This window comes from Corvus cornix, chromosome Z (genome assembly GCF_000738735.6).
Source record: "Corvus cornix cornix isolate S_Up_H32 chromosome Z, ASM73873v5, whole genome shotgun sequence".
In the NCBI taxonomy this organism is placed as follows: Eukaryota; Metazoa; Chordata; class Aves; order Passeriformes; family Corvidae; genus Corvus; species Corvus cornix.
Genome location: NC_046357.1, coordinates 22,770,687 through 22,788,432, shown reverse-complemented (window position 1 = coordinate 22,788,432; position 17,746 = coordinate 22,770,687). Strand labels below are relative to the sequence as shown.

At 42.8% G+C, this 17,746-nt stretch overlaps 1 protein-coding gene across 2 annotated transcripts in view; it reads left to right on the top strand.

Annotated features, from left to right (window-relative positions):
* CMYA5 (cardiomyopathy associated 5) overlaps nt 1-17,282 on the top strand; it is a 47,573-nt gene extending 30,291 nt beyond the window's left edge. The window contains exons 7-13 of one of the 2 annotated variants that reach the window (XM_019291997.3): nt 1,197-1,346; nt 2,331-2,477; nt 5,838-5,982; nt 13,702-13,835; nt 14,624-14,723; nt 15,679-15,855; nt 16,695-17,282. In XM_019291997.3, the coding sequence (XP_019147542.3) occupies nt 1,197-1,346; nt 2,331-2,477; nt 5,838-5,982; nt 13,702-13,835; nt 14,624-14,723; nt 15,679-15,855; nt 16,695-16,947 (1,106 nt within the window). In that variant the 3' untranslated portion in view covers nt 16,948-17,282. Of the gene's footprint in view, nt 1-1,196; nt 1,347-2,330; nt 2,478-5,837; nt 5,983-13,701; nt 13,836-14,623; nt 14,724-15,678; nt 15,856-16,694 lie in introns of those variants that run through there. The other variant, XR_002047736.3, reaches the window with a different exon arrangement.
* Nucleotides 17,283-17,746: the final 464 nt, after the last annotated feature.

Sequence of the window (17,746 nt, the reverse complement as noted above, 5' to 3'; positions counted from 1 at the left end):
ATGGGGAAAAAAAATGGTTTACCCACAACGTCCACTGAAAGGAAGTATTTTCCTAAAGACGATAAATTTTTTAATTGCCAACTCTAGAAGCAGTCAAAAGACAAAATGAGGATTGTTTTTAGCAATAAGAAGGATAATTTTTTTCAATGGGAAGCAGATGTAATGCTACTGTACTGGTAGCTCTCTGTATAAATCATAAGGAAACAGCCAGCATCTGCATTTGCCTTGTTCATGCCACAGGGGATCATCATCATTACTGTGGAGATAACTGAAAGAAAGCAAAAGCTTTCTGCTGAGATTCTAAGAGAATTCATGAAATATGGAAATTTACTGGGTGAAGAAATAGAGCCATGTATTTTCGTTCCCTGCAATCACTTTAACAATTATCATCTTTTGGGGCTTTTTGCTTCTTTCTTTCTCATCCCTCTCTTTTATGACATAATCACAGAGGGAAACAATATCTCATCTGGGGTTGGATCTGTGTCGATCAAGAGACAAAGTTAGTGTGAAATCTGGAGAGCCTTTGAAATCTTTGAAGCACTTTGTGAGGAATGATCCTGGAAGCCCCATGGGGTTCGGGTGCTTTGGCAGAATTCAGGTTCACCTGCACACTAAGGATTCTCAGTCCCCTGGCTCTGTGGGGAAGTGACCGTGGCAGGAAGGAGTGCCAAGCTGTGTCTGTGCAGTAATAGTCCACCCCAGGGTACGGATGGGCCCGGGGCTGCAGGTACCCTCCTGCTTTCCAGTGCATTTTGAGCCTTCTCTGCCTGAAGGACATCCCTGCTGCTGTCAGCATCAGCAGCACTGACACACTGCATGAATCCCTTCCTGGTGTGGCAGGTCCTTTCCCCTGCCCACATTTCCAGGATCAGTACACAGATCTCTCTCTGGTGGAAGGTGTAGGCACACGCTCTGCGCCGGATTTGGGTGGACTTAGTACTAGCACTGCGTCTTACTTTGTTCAGACTGTGAGGGAAATAGGGTCTTCCAATGCTGAGCAGATACTTTCTTCTGTTCCTGGTTTATGAGGACCTGTTGCTCTAAAACTGAACCAGTATTCTGTTTGTCCTGCTGTACTTGCTCTGTGGAAATAAGCAACCTGAGTGAAAATAAGCAATTGGGTTGACTCATGAATTTGTAGGTAATTTGGCTGAAAACACAGAACTGTGTATAACAGTGGGTGACTTTCCTCTCAGTCCCACAGACACCGACTGTTGTACCTCAGGAGCCGAACTCAGCCACCAGCACGTCCATCGCTGTCTACTGGGCCGTGAACGACGGGGATACCATTGACTGCTTCCAGGTCTACTGTATGGAGGAGCTGCAAGCCAGCAAAGATGCAGGAGGTGTGTAAGGTCTTGCCTTTGCAATTGCAGGAGTCCTTTCTGCCCTGGCCTGGGGTAAGCAGAGGGGGGAGGATGAGCTGCAGGGGTGTGCCCAGGACAAGGAAAGAAGAATGGCTGTGAAGACATCATGTATAGAACAAAAGATGGACAGTGGTGGAGGAGATCATGAGGAAGATGCTGTTTCTTCTCCTCCCCTTTGTCCCCCCAAATGCAAGATAATATCACTGTAAAGTCAAGGGCAGTTGTTTTCAGCTGTTGAAGTGCCTTTTCATGAAGAGGTCTGACCATCAGAGAGGATGTGTCCATGCTGCCCCATTGGTACTCATGGAGACTGCAGACAAGAGTTCCCAAGGGGACAGGTTTCATTGGGTTTTTGGGACCCTGCATGTGCTTCAGAAATATGTCCTCATTGAAAAAGCATTGGGAAAAAGTAGTCAGTATTTCCACATGTAGACAAAGATTTTTTTCAAAATATTTCAAATGTTAAAAATTGAAATTTAGTAAAGGGAATTGAAGTGCTTATTCATTAAAAAGCTCGAAATAGAACATAAAGTCACTTTTAGTGACCAGGCTCTGCACAAATCCGTGTGTGCATATATGTGCAGGCTAAAGGATATTAAGGGCTTTTTGTAATATGTCATTGATAGATAAGTGCTATATAGTTCATTATGAGAAATTATTGATACATAGTGGTGACACCAGGGTTGGTAACTGCTAGTTGCATCTCCCAAACCTGCAGTCCAGTAGGACTGAGGGCAGTAATCTCCCCTTGCCATGAATGGCATTTGCGTACACTCAACTCAAGGGCACATCAAAACCTTTCTGTCAAAAACGAGTCAGAACGAAATATGGAGATCTCAGCTAGTGATAATTTCTGGATTTTTTAAATTGACCGGTTTTAATATGTTATTTGAGAGGCTCAGTTCTAAGCCCTACCAGTGCAACCCTGAGTGTGATGTCCTGTGCACCTGTGTGTTCTCCTAGTCTTAGTGGAAGAGTACAGAGTGACAGTGAAAGAGAGCCACTGCATTCTGGAGGACCTGGAGCCAGATCGCTGCTACAGTGTGTGGGTCATGGCTGTCAATGGCACAGGCTGCAGTTTACCCAGTGAAAAAGCCATTTTTAAAACAGGTAAGTACATACTTTGTCACTTGATTATTACAAGTTTCAGGTCCTTAGACCAATTTAGTCCACAGTGTTACTGACACAGAAGGAACTGCTTCATTTACCCCATCTGGCAGATAGCAGGCAGTTCATGGTCATTTCTTTATTTGCCAAGAGATAGTGCCATAATTGCTTCTGAGAGGAGACTTGAAGGCATTCAGATTTGAATATATTTCCAGTGTTGGGCCACATGACTGCGGCATCAGGGCAGCACATTGTGTATTTATCTTCTGAGTGTGTTGCAGTGCTCCAGGGAAGCTCTGGCAAAACCACCTGGCTGCTCCCTGCTGCTGCTCCCTCTCCTGCCCACTGTGGAGGAGATGACTGCATGTTTTGCTTCTCTTCCATCCACCTGATACATCTATGTTGCATTGATTTAAGCTATTAATTTTTGAAGGGACGGACTGCTTTACTGAGTTTACATGCTGTGTCTTGCTCAGTGGGACACAAATCTCAGGTGTGGCTGAGAGGCTCTGCTGTTGTTTAAGTAGTATAAATTGAGATGTGTAACTAGATGAGTATTGCTTATGAGCTTCCCTTGACTGATAAATTTTTCTGAGCATTAATTGCTTTGATAATTTGTATTGACAAAACTATTGCTTCTTGAATTAAAAGCAAGGAGAAGCATCCTTGTGTTTGAGGCCTTCCTGCCAGACAATTTTTTCAGTGCTACAGGATAAAAACAATTATTCCACTCCTGCAGTCACAAATACCGGCAAGGATATTTAACAATTCATAGTAAAAAATTCTGTACCACACTTGAGTTTCTTGTTGAAATCACTTGGCAGCAGCCATAGCTTCAAGCCTTTTGCTTAATCTACTAGACTGCAAATCTGTTGATAATTCTCCCTGATACTTAATATGCGATTCATATTTTAACAAAGGTTATTTTCCAGAGAGCTTGAAGTGGAAATTCAAATTTTTGGCCTCAGCAATGCAATTGTGAACATGGTGCACACTTTCTGCCAAATGCACAAATAAAGATAAGTTATTAGTAGCTAATATATCATAATTTAAAAAGAGGGTTTCACCTTTCTGAGACCATTATTTTTTAAGAAATCTCTGTCTTTTGGTGTCACGCTCACCATATTTTTTCCTAAAAACTGAAACCTTCAATGAAAAGTTAATTTACATGACTCTTTAATGGCTTCCTTCAGCCTGATTCTTTAAGAAAACAAATAAACTAGGTTAAATATGGGCTTATTAAACACCTTCCCTCAAAGCTCAGTTGAACTCCCTCTGGAGTGCATGAGCCCCAGATGGATTTCTGGGGACACTGCTGAGCACTGACTGATGCAAAATTGCTGCATTTCTTCAACAGCAAAGGCAGGGAAAAGAGCACCAGTTCTTCAGTGAGAGTCCAGCTGCTTTGATATAAAGATAAAATATTTCAACTCTTAAAGCAGCTGAATGAACTCAGAAGCAAGAACGTAGAATTTACTTTTAGTAATTCAGGTTAAGAATTGGCACATCCAAGAAAATAATTTGCTCTTATATGCAATTACAGGAACATACACATTAATAGCTGAACAAAGCTGTGACTCTTCCAGTTGATGAGAACCCCCATAAAATTTCTCTGGTGGCACTGCACTCATGGAGGTGTCACTGTAGCCTGGAGAGTTGTGGGGAATGCAGGTAGATGCTGCTTTGGCATCTCCCCAGAACCCCCTGATGCGTGCTCCTCCACCTCCCAGACTCACAGCGTGTCCTTCCCTCTGCTGAGGAACATTCTGTTTCCAAACAGTATTTTCTGTGAGGGAATGATGCTGAAGGCAGGAAGTATCCCTGCACCCCCCTGACCCCTCCCCCGCAACTGATCTCCTGGTGATCTCTCCTTGGAATCCTAAAGACACAGAAGTGAATGCACCTTCTGCTGTTGCTCAAAACCTGCATGATTCTCACCCTGTTGGCTCTTTGCCTCTTCCACAATCACTTCTATGAGTTCCAGAATATTACAATGAAATTAGATTTTGTATTCTAGCTGCAATTAATTTTAAAAATCTCAGAAGCGTTTTCTGGTATGCTCACTCCAGCTACTCTTTAGACAGATACTTTCAAATTACAGTAAAAAAAGCTTCATGTCCTGTGACATACATAGATGTAGGTATGTGTGTGAGCTGCTGAATGCAAGTATTAGGGGATTCAGCTCTTAATTTTTCATTCTTTAGGAAGGATGCATTTAGAAACAATAATCAAATTTTTCAGAAAAGAATTAAGGAACTATTGCTAAGGAAGCTACAAGGAGGTATTACCAGATGATGCTCTATCCACAAATTCACTGTTCTGCTGAATACGTATATTAGCTGCTCCTGTAGTAAAACATAAAGTAAATCTTAACCTGAACTGCTAACCTCCTGATTTTCACTAAACCAGGAAACTGTTAAATACATGGGGGTGTTTTTCTTTCCTTTTCTAGTAACAGCAAAAAATTCTTCTTAAAAACCAGAATGCATCTGGAATGTTTTCTGCAGTTCTATTAGATTACCTTATCATAAAATCATCTAATCCCTACTTTTGTTTTAGGTCTCCTATTTGGAACTCCAAAAGTAAAATTAATTTTTATGACCTTTTTTTTTTTTTTAAATTAATAAACTTTCTTCTATAATTGGTATTAGGACTGTGTATGTGAGTTTCACAACAGGTCATAAGGTGTTTTCTGTAGCTATTTCCCAGAATGGGAAAAAGCAGGAGAATACAACTGATCCATTTTCAGTCTACAGTGTTGAATGTGCAGTTTCACACAATAGCTTTTGATTAATTGCAGCTAGTGCATTATTTTACATTCAGTTTTCTGTCTTGCAGTTGGGCCTGTAGCTCATAAACAGAATCTCTACAAAGGAGAAATTATGGGACCAAATTTTAGCATTGCAAAAATAACCAGGACATAATTAAACAGAAAGTCAGCATCTCCCTGTCATTTTTGCAGCAGCACATTTGCTTCTGATGCAGCTCATGCAGGGACTGCTGAGGACAGGACTGAGGTGGTGCAGGGAGAGCTGTAGGCAGTGCCTCCGTGCTCTGCTCCTTGCAGATTGGCAGAAATGTGGAAACATTGCTTGAGGAAAGGCATAAAAATCTACCATTATAAGGATTTGACAAATGCACAGCTATTCACAATGACTTTCCCAGCATGTTTTTTTTGTTTTGTTTTGTTTTCCCTGTAATGTACCCCTCTGCCATTTGAATACAAACAAGCAAAAGATCACTGCTGGATGGGGAAAAAAACTATGGCGTGGGTTTTCAAGGAGGTGACTGTTCCTTTCCCTGCAAAGATCCCCCTCCGGGCACCCTCCTCGCAGTACAGCTAACGTGTCCTTGTGTCCCCAGCACCCGCTGTGCCCACCATCAAGGCCGAGGACTGCACCGTGTGTTGGGACACAGCCACTGTCCGCTGGCGTGCCGCATCCGTGTCTGCCGAGTCCTTCATCTTGGAATACTGCCGGCAGCACTCGCCGGAAGAAGAAGGACTCAGGTCAGTGCCGCAGCCACTAAAGCCCCTTGGTCAGATTAGGCAGATGCTAATGACCATCCCCCCGACCGCGGGTCATTACGTAAGAGATTATTCTGCCTGCAGCCATGCAAGGAAGAAATCTGCTTTTGTGTGCTGAGGCATTTAAGGGGCAGGCACTAATCTGTGAGATTAGGGTGAGACATAAAAATACTTCCTTTTTATTCTGCTTAACCGGACAATCCCTTTGATTTGGGGCCAAAACCCTGGAGATGTGGTGCTGTCTGCAGTCAACCAGAATTTGCGAGGCTGTGCTGGCCGGGGAAGCAATTGCAGCCCCGGGACAAGGCAGAGCAGGGCAGCTCCATGGGAAGGCGAGTGGTGGAGGAGCATGGCCCAGTTTGCTTTTTGGAGAGCAAGACAGAAGTCAGCTCTGGGCACAGCAAGGGCGACACGGGTGTCCCAGTAATACTGGTGACCCATCTGTGCTGTCTGGACGTGTGTGCGGATGCCTCCCAACGCACAACTGAGCTCAGTGCTGCCTGGCTGTGCAGGCATGCCACAGGGCTCCAAGAGTAGCTTTGAAACTAGGGGTAGTGGCTGTTTATGCCAGACCCGTTCCGGTTTCCCCTATGCTAAGCCTGTGCTGCATAGAGGAGAGGATGGGGAGGGATGTCGGCACCACTGAGCCGTGGAACTATGCACTGTGCGGAAATGCAGAGAAAACTATTGCAGAATCATAGAATCTTAGAATAGCTCTGTTAGAAGAGACCTTAAAGATCATTTAGTTCCAGCCCTCGGCTGTAGGCAGGGAATTACATGGTGGTATATATGTCCTTGGGGCTTGGGAGTTTTTGTTTGTTTGCTGTTTAAAAACGGTGACAACAATATTCCAGCAAAATATAGTTGCAAAGGTCTGAGAAGTTTTGGGAGGTGGAGAGGGGTGACTTGCCATACAGGAATCTGTGAAAGAGCCTCAGCCCAGCTGTGGTTGTCTTTTTCACCTCCTGAGAAGCCTGATTAAGGTCTTCACCTATGGGCTAGTTAACATGGGCGTCAGGGAGACTGGGCAGAAAGGGACGAGCTCCATGAAGAGGAGGGAAGGGCTCCATGCCCTGCAGTCATAATTAGTTAAGTGGACTAAAGCGTTCATAGCTTTGTAGGAGAGAAGTACAACTGTGAAACTCTGCATGCCTTGCTCCTTACAAAAGTAGGCTGAAAACCGAAATTAAAAATTTCTGTGTGGGTGGGAGACTTTTTATCATGCAGTACCAGTGTGCTGCATTACTGCAGTCAAGGAGAGGTCTTGCCCAGTTCTCCTGCCTCTCAGAGGGACCTGCTCTGTTTTGTACATATTTCTTGAGGCCACCAGGTCCCTGTCAACCTGCCAAAGTTGCTGTTGGTCAAAGATAATGGAGCTGCTCCCAAAACATATGCTGGTTGTTTGCCCTCAAGTTTCTGTGCTGTTATCTGAAATTGACTTTTTTTCTCAAAACTAAACCAGACACTGTGCTGATTTCTGTAATCCATGAGCAAGGTGTCGGTAACACCAAGTGTTTTCTTGTGTGGTGATAAATGTGGCAAAAAAGCTTCCAGAACAGACCCATTTGCTTTCTCAAGTGACCTTGTGTAAAATGTAACATGTTTATAATTATACTGAGTCACATTTGGCTTTTTGGCCTTCCTGTCAGCAGAAGCTGGCCTTTTACTGAGACAAGTGTAAAAACTTCCCAAAGGACAAAATAATGAATTTTCTCAGAACTGCTATAGTTTAAAATTCTCTATTTGTAGAAGGGCTCTGACCTCTTTTTGTGCGTCAAAGACAATGTTTTGCCACTTACTTTCCCTGAAAACAATTTCCCTCTTTCTTTTTCCTAAATCAACCCCCTCAGAATAACCTGGAAATCTTCTGTAGTGTCACAAGTTGTTACAAGGCTGTATAAATTTTTTTAAATATTTCTGTTTAAGTTTCTACATAAATCTGTGGGTAAAAGAACCCCCTGGTAGATGGAGAACTTGTATCCAAGGCCTCCAAGGTGCAATTTAGAATTAGAAATCAACTTGACTAGAAGCCAAGTACCTATATCAGGTGGAATAAAACTCTGACTCTATGCACACTCAGAATTTTGGTCTCAAATCTTGTAGATTCTTCTGGCTTTTTTCCCTTGAAAGCTTGGAGTTTGGCCTTTGCAGGTTTCCTGAGCAGCATTCATCTTGGGGATCAGCTAAATGTGGAGCCCTTTCACAGACAGCCTGTGCCTTTTGTGCTTGCAGCAGCCCTGTAGCTAAGCAATTTCCCAGTCCTTAGGTGGGAGTTCAAACACATTTCTCAGCAACCCTAGAAGGTTCATTCAGTTGCTGCAGAGGGCACAGTGTGAAAGCGGAGGTCAGGGAAGAACATTCAAGAAAAGTACTGGAGAAGGCAGTGTGGCCCCATCCCATAAGGCTGCTTTAGCAGATGTCATTCTGGAAGCTCACTCAAGGTAAAGGACACTGCCAAGGGAGCAAACAGGGAGAAAGGCCCTCACTGAACAGCTAGAGACATGTGGTCTAAGCCAGCTGCCTGTAAACTTCAGCATGCCACAGAATCACAGGATGGTTGATGTTGGAGGGGACCTGTGGAGATCACCTAACACTCCTGATCAAGCAGGACCCCTTAGAGCCAGTTGCCCAGGAGTAACTTTTGAATAACTCCAAGAACATCCTTGGAGCAGTCCCAGCTCCCCAGGGGGAGAATATGAAGCACATCTGGAAGTGAAACCTCACTAAAGGTTCCTTTCCAATCCTGTCAAAAACCAAAACAAACCAGCCACAAAATCCCAACCAACGAAAACATAAAATAACCAACCAACCAACCAAAAAAACTCTACCCAAATCTACGTTTTCCCTTCTCCATTCTCTCTTCTTGCCAGCTTGCCACCTGAGGGACATGACTTCCTATAAAATCATCTTAAATCTTCAGCAAAAATGAGTCCCTGGCCTGCTGCAGTGGTTCTAAAGCTCCTTCTCAGGTTGAATCTTTTTCCAGAACCTTTCTGAGTGATGCTTTGAAATGTTTCTTTCAGTTTAAAGAGCTCTGCTATTTTCTCAGCCTCTTTGTGTTGAGAAGTCAATCGAGTTGTGGGTGGAAGATGGAAAGCTGTGAGAAATGTAGTCCAGGGATTAGGTATGTAGGCTGTTCAGATGGAAAGCCTGTGTCACATCATGAGAAATCCATAAGACTCAGGGAGGCAGAAATAAGTGCAGCATGTGGTGAGCTTGTGAAAGTGGATGTAACTGAATGTCATCCTCTCTGACGGTGCAAGACCGACACTTCTCAGGAATGAAATTTTCAGTCTCCTTATGGAGCAAGTCTAATGCTGGGACAAGAGGAGCAAGTCTCCCTCCTCTTGCATTGCCCACATGATTGTCCTGGTAGCTCAGGAAACAAGGTGTTGGAAACACAGAAAAACCTTCCTTCCCTCTAACTCTGCCGTCATGGATAGCAGCAAGCAAGGGGGTGTTTTGGTGACCTAATCTCAAAATCAGCCTGAGCTGGAATGGAGGAGAGGAGAAGAGAGGAGAGGAGAGGAGAGGAGAGGAGAGGAGAGGAGAGGAGAGGAGAGGAGAGGAGAGGAGAGGAGAGGAGAGGAGAGGAGAGGAGAGGAGAGGAGAGGAGAGGAGAGGAGAGGAGAGGAGAGGAGAGGAGAGGAGAGGAGAGGAGAGGAGAGGAGAGGAGAGGAGAGGAGAGGAGAGGAGAGGAGAGGAGAGGAGAGGAGAGGAGAGGAGAGGAGAGGAAGCATGTGGCACAGCTGGGAGCAAACTCAGAGCTATTTGCTCTCTATTTTTAGCTTCAAGAGCTTTTTTCCACTCATGGTGCACCCTTTCTGTGTGCTTCCACATGCATCTTGAGAAGCTTGCATACTTTCACCCTAACTCCATATCAGTGATAGCAGCACAGCTCTGGAGGTACTGTTTCAGTGGGATCCTGGGGGTGGAAATGACAATTATAGCACAGAGGGTGTTGTGAATCATTGCACGGCATATCATTTGCTGGGTTCAGGCGATATTAAAAAATATCCCCTAGATGTTGCTTCCTTTAAATAAATGAGGATGCTGATGAGAGAAGTGAACATGAAAGCACAGATTTCCCTAAAGCCAGAGAAATCACAGATTTAGCAGACAACTGCTACTATAATATAAGGTGAAGAAACATGCAAGTCCTTTTTGTTCTGCTTTAAATAGCATATACCTGATATTTGGAGATTGGATTTTCAGTCTCACAGATTCCTCTTACAATGAAAGGATTGAGAGGAGATACTTAAAATATTTAACTTCAGTGTTTCTTGACTTTCTACACACTAATTTTTGTATCAACGATACCAAGAAATTGAGAGGACAATGCAAATAAGATAATATTTAATCTAAAGCCCAGGATGCCTCATGCTTTGCTAACATTATTATTACATTTCAAATCATCTCTAAAGTGGGCAGGTGTATATAAGGTAGAAACTATCTGACATTAGAAATGTTGTAGGTGGACTTCTTTTTCTTTCAAAATTACAGTTCACTGCTTAAGGTGAGCTTGAGGAAGATCCATCTGTAATGCTTGTTACAAGAAATCAGAAATGAAACAGCCTTCCACCAACACAGTCAGGATGCATTTTCCCTCGCCTTCTCCTACACATAACCTGTATGCTGTAAGAGAAGCACTAATCATACCTTCTCCTCATCCTTGCTTTTGCAGAGTCAATCTAAAACATGATAAACTACTGCGATTTCTGGGGAGCCCTCAGTATTAACTCTCCCCCTTCACCTTGCCCTCTCAACAGGAGAGCCAATAGATAGTAAGACCAGTTTCTTCTTTGTATGCAGCTTCTTTTGCACTTGGATCTGGCTCAGAATGTAGCAAATGAAATTCCTTCTTGTCAGCATATTCTGTTTCATTAGTTGGCAGCAGCAGGACTGTTTTTAAGCCTTAATCGTAGCTAAAATTGATGGGCTCTTATTCTTAGGCAGCTTAAAGCTGGCTGAAATAGATTACCAACCTGAGAATGCTTTTTGAAAATCTGATCACTGTTTTACAGCCCAGGTCTGCTTAAAGTCAAGATTCTTCTGTCTCACTATTAAAACTGCAGCATGCTATTGCTCTCGGATTTAAACATGCATCTAAATTCTAATTTGGAGAATTTTTTATTTGTAAGAGACCTAACTCTGCACTTTGATTGCTGACTCTGTTCTGCAAATGACTGGACCCGAAATGTTCTCTAAATACCTGTGAGATATCTCTGGGATCCAGACTCCAGAATATGAATACCCCATGTGTACTTATTACACCACAATGTAACTGTCTAATGGAATTTAGAAATCATTTTGTGTTTTATTATTTAATCATCTCATAAATAGTACATAGTGAAAAAGAAGATCTCCTAATTTCTTTGGAAGGATACTGACTTACATGATCTTTTCCAGAAGACAGAAGAGGGAGCTGTACACAGGGCATCGCTGTGCTTAAGGCCTGCTGATCTTGCCGCAGACAGCTTTCGAGGAATAGTTTAGCATATCTTCTTTCATCTCACTTGTAACTCTGCTCAAAACTCCTCTCTGGTGGTCTGTGCTTCAGATTCACATCAAAGATGTCAGTGTGCTGCTTTTAAGGAACAGATTGGGTAAGCCTTGCTTAGGAAGCATGGGTAAATTTCTTCAAAGCTCAGGTGCCTACTTCTTTTCCCCTACCTCTGCTTCTATCCTGTTATTCCTTTCTCTCACTTCTTTCATATTTGCCTCCTTTCTCAGTTCCCATCTTGTAGTTTTCTTCAATCCATCTTTTTTTCTCTTGTCCCCTGTACTCAAGTCTAAAGAGCTCATGTTCTCATCAGTCAGTTCATCAGGTTACACCTCTTCCCCAAACCTTTCAGTGAGAAACAACTAGCCTGCTGTGCTGTCAGTGCCCTGCTGAAGTGGTCTTGTGGTCGGGGCCTTGGTGAGTCATGAGCATGAAGCAAACCATGCAATTTCTGCCATGTTTGCAACCACTTCTCTTTACTGCATCGGTTCCAGCATTAATGTAACATGTTCCCCAAAAGCAGCATAGTCTTGTGCTGATCATGCCGGTGCCCCAGACTCTCTGAAATTCTTTTAAATTGAAAGAATAGGTCACAGAAGCACCCAGTGCATTTTCTTGATGCTCTCAATCACTTTTAATGACAATTGTCAGAGCAAAGTACCTGTTACAGACTAATAAGGATGAAGCACCAGTCTTTCCCCAAGATGCCATTCTCCTAGAAAGAGATCTGTGTGGTGTAAGCAGGAATCGCTGCATTAAGAGCTGTGAGATTTTTACCTCGATGTGATAAGTGCAGCAGACGCAGGCATGTGAAAAACCCCGATGGATGGGCACTGATTATTCTGCAGTTTGTACTGCTCTCTGGTGGGATATATGCGTAAAAACAGTCACCCCTAATGAATAGCAACGATCTGATCTGACTGCTGACTCGCTTGCCTTACCTCCTCTGGGGTCACAGCAATTTGTGCTGGAAAAGGTAATCTGGTTAGTCTAGCTTCTCACAGAGGCATTGCTTGCAGGTGGCAGACCATCATGGGCTCCACTCTGAAACCTGAGGTGGGAGGGGAAGTGTCTTGTTCACTCTCCAAAGGCAGGTCTCCCATTCTTGAATTTAAATACTTGCCTTGTAGATTCCTAAAAGCATTTCTGGAAGGAAATAACCTACTTTATACAGATAAACAGTCTTTACCTGCAGGCATACAATGCAGAGCATGTGTATTGTCTGGCTTTGCTGTTATCATATGAGGCAAAAAATGAGGAAAATCAAGACCCACTGCGTGAGAACTTGTTAAGCCCATCTTTCATACTGCTGTCAATGTAGGAAATAAAATGGCATCTTTCCAACCATCTAAAATACTTTCACTGGTACTTAAAAGCACCTGTGAAGCAGATTATGTAGGTGCTGACTCCTGCTTTCTAGCAGTGTGTCAAGACACCAGGGGTACAGGATGTGAGGGCTGGAGTTTTTGAGGCACAGTCCGGGGAGCATAGTCAAAGCAGGGCACTGTGTGAGGGCAGCTCCTCTGCTCTGCCTCCTGCAAAACTGCCCTGATAGAGTGCATGGCACCACAACAAAAACAGAGCCCAGGCTTAGCTGTTGAAGGATTTGTGAGTGAGGGGTTCCTAATAAGAAGTTAATCACCATTCTATGATGATTTTATGATGAAGAGCATGATTTCTGTGCCACCTCAGATAAGGGTATTGATTCTTTTGGACTTGTATGTAGCATGTGCCCAGGTAGTAAAAACACGAGTGTATTCACTGTCATGCAACTGAATTAATTAAAAGGTGGGGGGTTTTCTTCAGAAACTTACTCATTTTGTAAAAAATGCGGACTTTTCACAGGAGGCAGATGAGGATTTGACTCTGAGCTGCTTAAATTTTATATGATGAATTATACTGCAAACTGAAGTGATCATTACACCAAATGACTGCACTGGGTGATAAGGTGGTGCATGAGCAAAGGCCTCAAACTTCATCAGACAAAGTGAAGACAATCCCTCAAGTGAAATGCTGAAGCTCCTACATAACACAGTTGTCAGTGAAGACAGTGTTTGCCTTTCTCATTTGGAGTTTCTGTATGTTGTCTGTTGTTTCAGTAGTAAACAATACTGTTAGGGGACTTAGCTGTTGGCATAAAATAGTCTTCCCTCATTTGGATACCCGCATACATTTTAATGTATCTTCAATATTTGCAGATCTTTCGCTTGTATAAAGAAACCTGAACTGAAAGTATCCCTGGAGCCCAATGTGAACTATTTCTTCTACTTGAGGGCTGTCAACCCATTCGGGACAAGTGAACAAAGTGAAGCAGCTCTCATCTCAACTAAAGGTAGATCATAATTTCCTGATGTCAAAACAATGGGATGAAAGGGCAAAGTAGCCAAACATTTTTCTATGGAAATTATACCTGAAGTTCCCAATATGGTTGTAATAAAGTTATTGAAGTTTTTATTTCATTAAATCAAATTTATATCCATTTTTTTCTGCTTAAAATTAGCATAATCAGGACTACTTCACTTGAAGTTTCTATATTTATGTATTTATGTCCTATGTAAAACTGGTGTGACCTCAGAAGCAAAAATGTTGAATTCTGTCAGAGAGATTAAGTGATTAAGTATTCTTCAGGGATCTCAGTTTGCTTGAATCTGACAGAGCACAATCAGATAAAAGTTGTCATGACCTAAAGAAAACCTCTCACAATTAAAACCTAATGGAGTTTGAGTGATGGGGAAGCATGTAAAGCAGTTTTAAAATATAATGGATGATTCAAACTCCAAGATTTCCAGATAAATAGTGTTAAATTATGTATGGTTCTTCCAAATCAGCCTCAAAATTCGAATTTGCTGTTTTGAAAAGAGCAGCTGATTGAAAATTATTCAACCTTCTTACATAGTCTTAAAGACCTCTTTATCACCTAGCTGCATTTCTGAATATTAGACTGCTGTCCCAGCTTGGAAGACTCCTTTCATTTGCATCCAATTTTCTGTCACTCCTACCTGCCACCAGTCACAGCTCTGTCCAGCTAAGATGGCCGTAATTGTTGCTTAACATTTTATGATTCATCTCATGTTAATGTAGCCAGCCTCTCAGATCTGGTGTTTCTTTGAATTGTACCAGGAACTCGATTTCGCCTGCTGAGTGACACAGCCCATCCTGCATTGCAAATCTCCTCTAATGCAACAGTGATCCACCTTCCTGAGAAAACCAAACTCACTGGGTGAGTAGCAGTATGATGGGCACAACCATTCTGTGGGGTTCAGGATGTATCTCTCGCTTTAATGTTTTTGCCAATAGGCATCTTTCACATTACACTAATTTTGTAGATGAACTGAATCATTTTGGTCATGCAGCCCCTGGACTTTGTGCAATTGAACCCCCCTTTCAAACACTGCAACATCTCAATAAAGTCGGTGGTGGGATTGATGTAGGTGCTGGACAGAATTCAGTGTCACACTAAGGAATGGCTAGGAAGTCAAAAGCAGTGCTACCTACTTGGACTGCTCGATTTTTTCAGCCCATGGTCACTGCTTAATTCTTCAGAGTCTCAAAGCAATTTTTTGCTGCCCTGAAAAGGTCAGAGTTGTGGGTTTAGTTTTTAATACATTGTGGATAGAAGTAATCCATCTTCCATAGTTTGCTTCTCTCCTGAGGGCATTATTGGTAATGTTTTCCAAAGTATTTGTGGCTTTGGAGAACTAGGAAGTGCTCCTGGGATATGTTAACGTGGTTGTACCAGGCTAGCTCTATCCATTGAGAGCATTGCAGGGGGATCGACATATTGCTATCAGTCCAGGACAAGCACAGGTCCACTTGTATAACTTGTGCCATATTGATATGGCTTTTTAAAGGTGATGAGGATTTACTGGTTTAAGCATTTCTTGTTGCTGTTACCACTGAATGTACACAAGGTGTTTGTGACTATGTTTACATAAACCACCAGACTTTCTAGTTTGAACAAGCCTTCAAAATTTGAGGTCCTTTAGGTAAGTCCATCTCAGTGCAAAGAAGAAAAGACTCTCAGTTAAATCTTTGATAAAACTCTGCAGTTAGAACAACAGAGTGCAATTCATTGGTAATTTTACATGATGCTTCATGATGTGACTGAAAGAAATATCACAATATGGTTTGTCTGCCACCACACTCTCTTTACTGTATGCCTCTTTCACAAACAGGTTTCCTTCAGTCCTGGGTGAACTGCTGCCTGCTCAAGGATGTCATTACTGGGAAATTGCTGTCTCTGCCTGCAGAAGCTACAGGATTGGGATTTGCTATGAAACAGCAACACAGAACAGTGTCCTGGGGTTGAGTGATACCTCCTGGTGCATGCAATGCTGTCCTACACAAACCAGGTAGAGAGGAGTCAGTCTGGCTGCTTGAGAAGTTACTTGTCCTTCGTGAAAATAAAGCTGGCCAGCCACAAGAATCATGAGAGCAGAAAGGATTCTTCTGCTTTCTTTATGCAAATTCGAGTAATAAGAAAAGGACATCTACGTAAGATCTTTAGACCTCCTCTTAGTTTAAAAGGTCTTATAAAGCACCTTAAAATTTATCTCAAACAGATGATTTTAACACGCTTCACCCAGACAGTGAATAAAACTTAAAGAACTAGTTTGTTGCTGCTCATATCCTGATTTGCTTCACTAAACCCCAGCATGTGTATTTATTTCCATAAATGCAGTCTTTTTAGAACGTACTTCCATCTGCAGGAAATGTCAAGCCCTGACAGGGAATGTTTTCTCTTGCTTTGTCCTTCACAGCAATAGGCGCTCGCCTGCTGCTGTGGCAGGACTGCAGGGTGCTGGGGTAGTCTGTGGTAGCAGGCCAGCGCCACAGGCTGCTGGAGGTTTGTAAGGCACCACCCTGATACTTTGTAAAGGTGCTCTTGATCCAAACAAGAGTGCTTTTTTCAGTGTGAAATCACATAGATGTACGAGCATAACTAGCTAAATGAAACATCCGAGAGGCTTTTTTTCTAAGAGTCCAAAGACGCCAAATGAAAAGGCTCATCAGGGTGCCAGGGAGGGCTTGAAGCAATGCCACATTTGCTTTGCCTATGTACTGAGCAAAATGCTGTTGCCATGTCATAGGCTGCTGTATGCAGCCACCTGTTAATAGATTGGAATTAAGGTTATTTCTGGTAAATTGCTATGGGGAGGCTCATTGTATTCTGGTTTCCATTTTCCCACAGCTTTCTTTACAGATTTCTTCACACCGGTGTGATGAGTGATGTCCGTGTGACGGAACACCTGGCCAGGATTGGCATCCTGTTGGATTACAGTAGTGGCAGGCTATTGTTCTTCAATGCAGAGAGAGGACTGTTGCTGTTTGCCATCAGGCACAACTTCACTGCTGCGGCTCACCCAGCCTTTGCCCTGGAGAAGGCTGGAGTGCTTACCCTGTGCACGGGAATGGAGCTGCCAGAGTTTGTGAAGCACAGCTAATCTGCTGCTTCACAGTTTCCAGAAAACAGACAAATACAGCATCAGGGGATAGAGAGAGGAAGAGGTATGCCAGGAAGGGATAGCTAGTCTTCACTGATGAATGCTATGTGCACAGCTCTCCTTCACATCGTCAGTAATTGTAGTTACTGCTCAGACACATAATCACCCTGAGCCTGGAAGAAAATCGACTCCTCAGATGGAGCATGCACCTAGTAATACACAGAGCAGTACTTCTAAGGGGATACAGAAGTTTTGTTAGATATGATAGTGCTAGCTATCTTTTTAAAGTTAATTATGAACCCGTGTATGAAATAAATGCATTTCTCACTGCAATACATGAAAGTTACTGTTTCATCATTTGCCAGGACAGCCAGAGCCTGAGTCCAAGATGATGTGCTTGGAAAATGTATAAAAATTTCAACAACTGAAACATGCTGCAGATTGATATATCCTGTGCCATTGTTTGCTAATTCTTTAATGCACAAATTAAGAAAAGTTGGACACGCAGAGATCCTCATGTTTGCGGAATGAGGGAGTCCCAAGCTAGTTCTTCATATCAGCCATAGAGAATCTGAGTATGCCACATCTACTGAAGCTGCTCACAGCAGACTAATGGCTACCCGACTGTGTTAGTAAATATCTGTGCTTGTGAATAGCTAGTCATGAAACATAGGTATAAGGAAACTTGGTAGTAGTGGTAGAAGTCTTCCCTTGTGGTTTTCATCCTCAATTTGTTGGGTAAGTGGTTTTGAAAGTGAAAGGCAGATTGCTACGCAGGACCTTGTGGATCACCACTTTT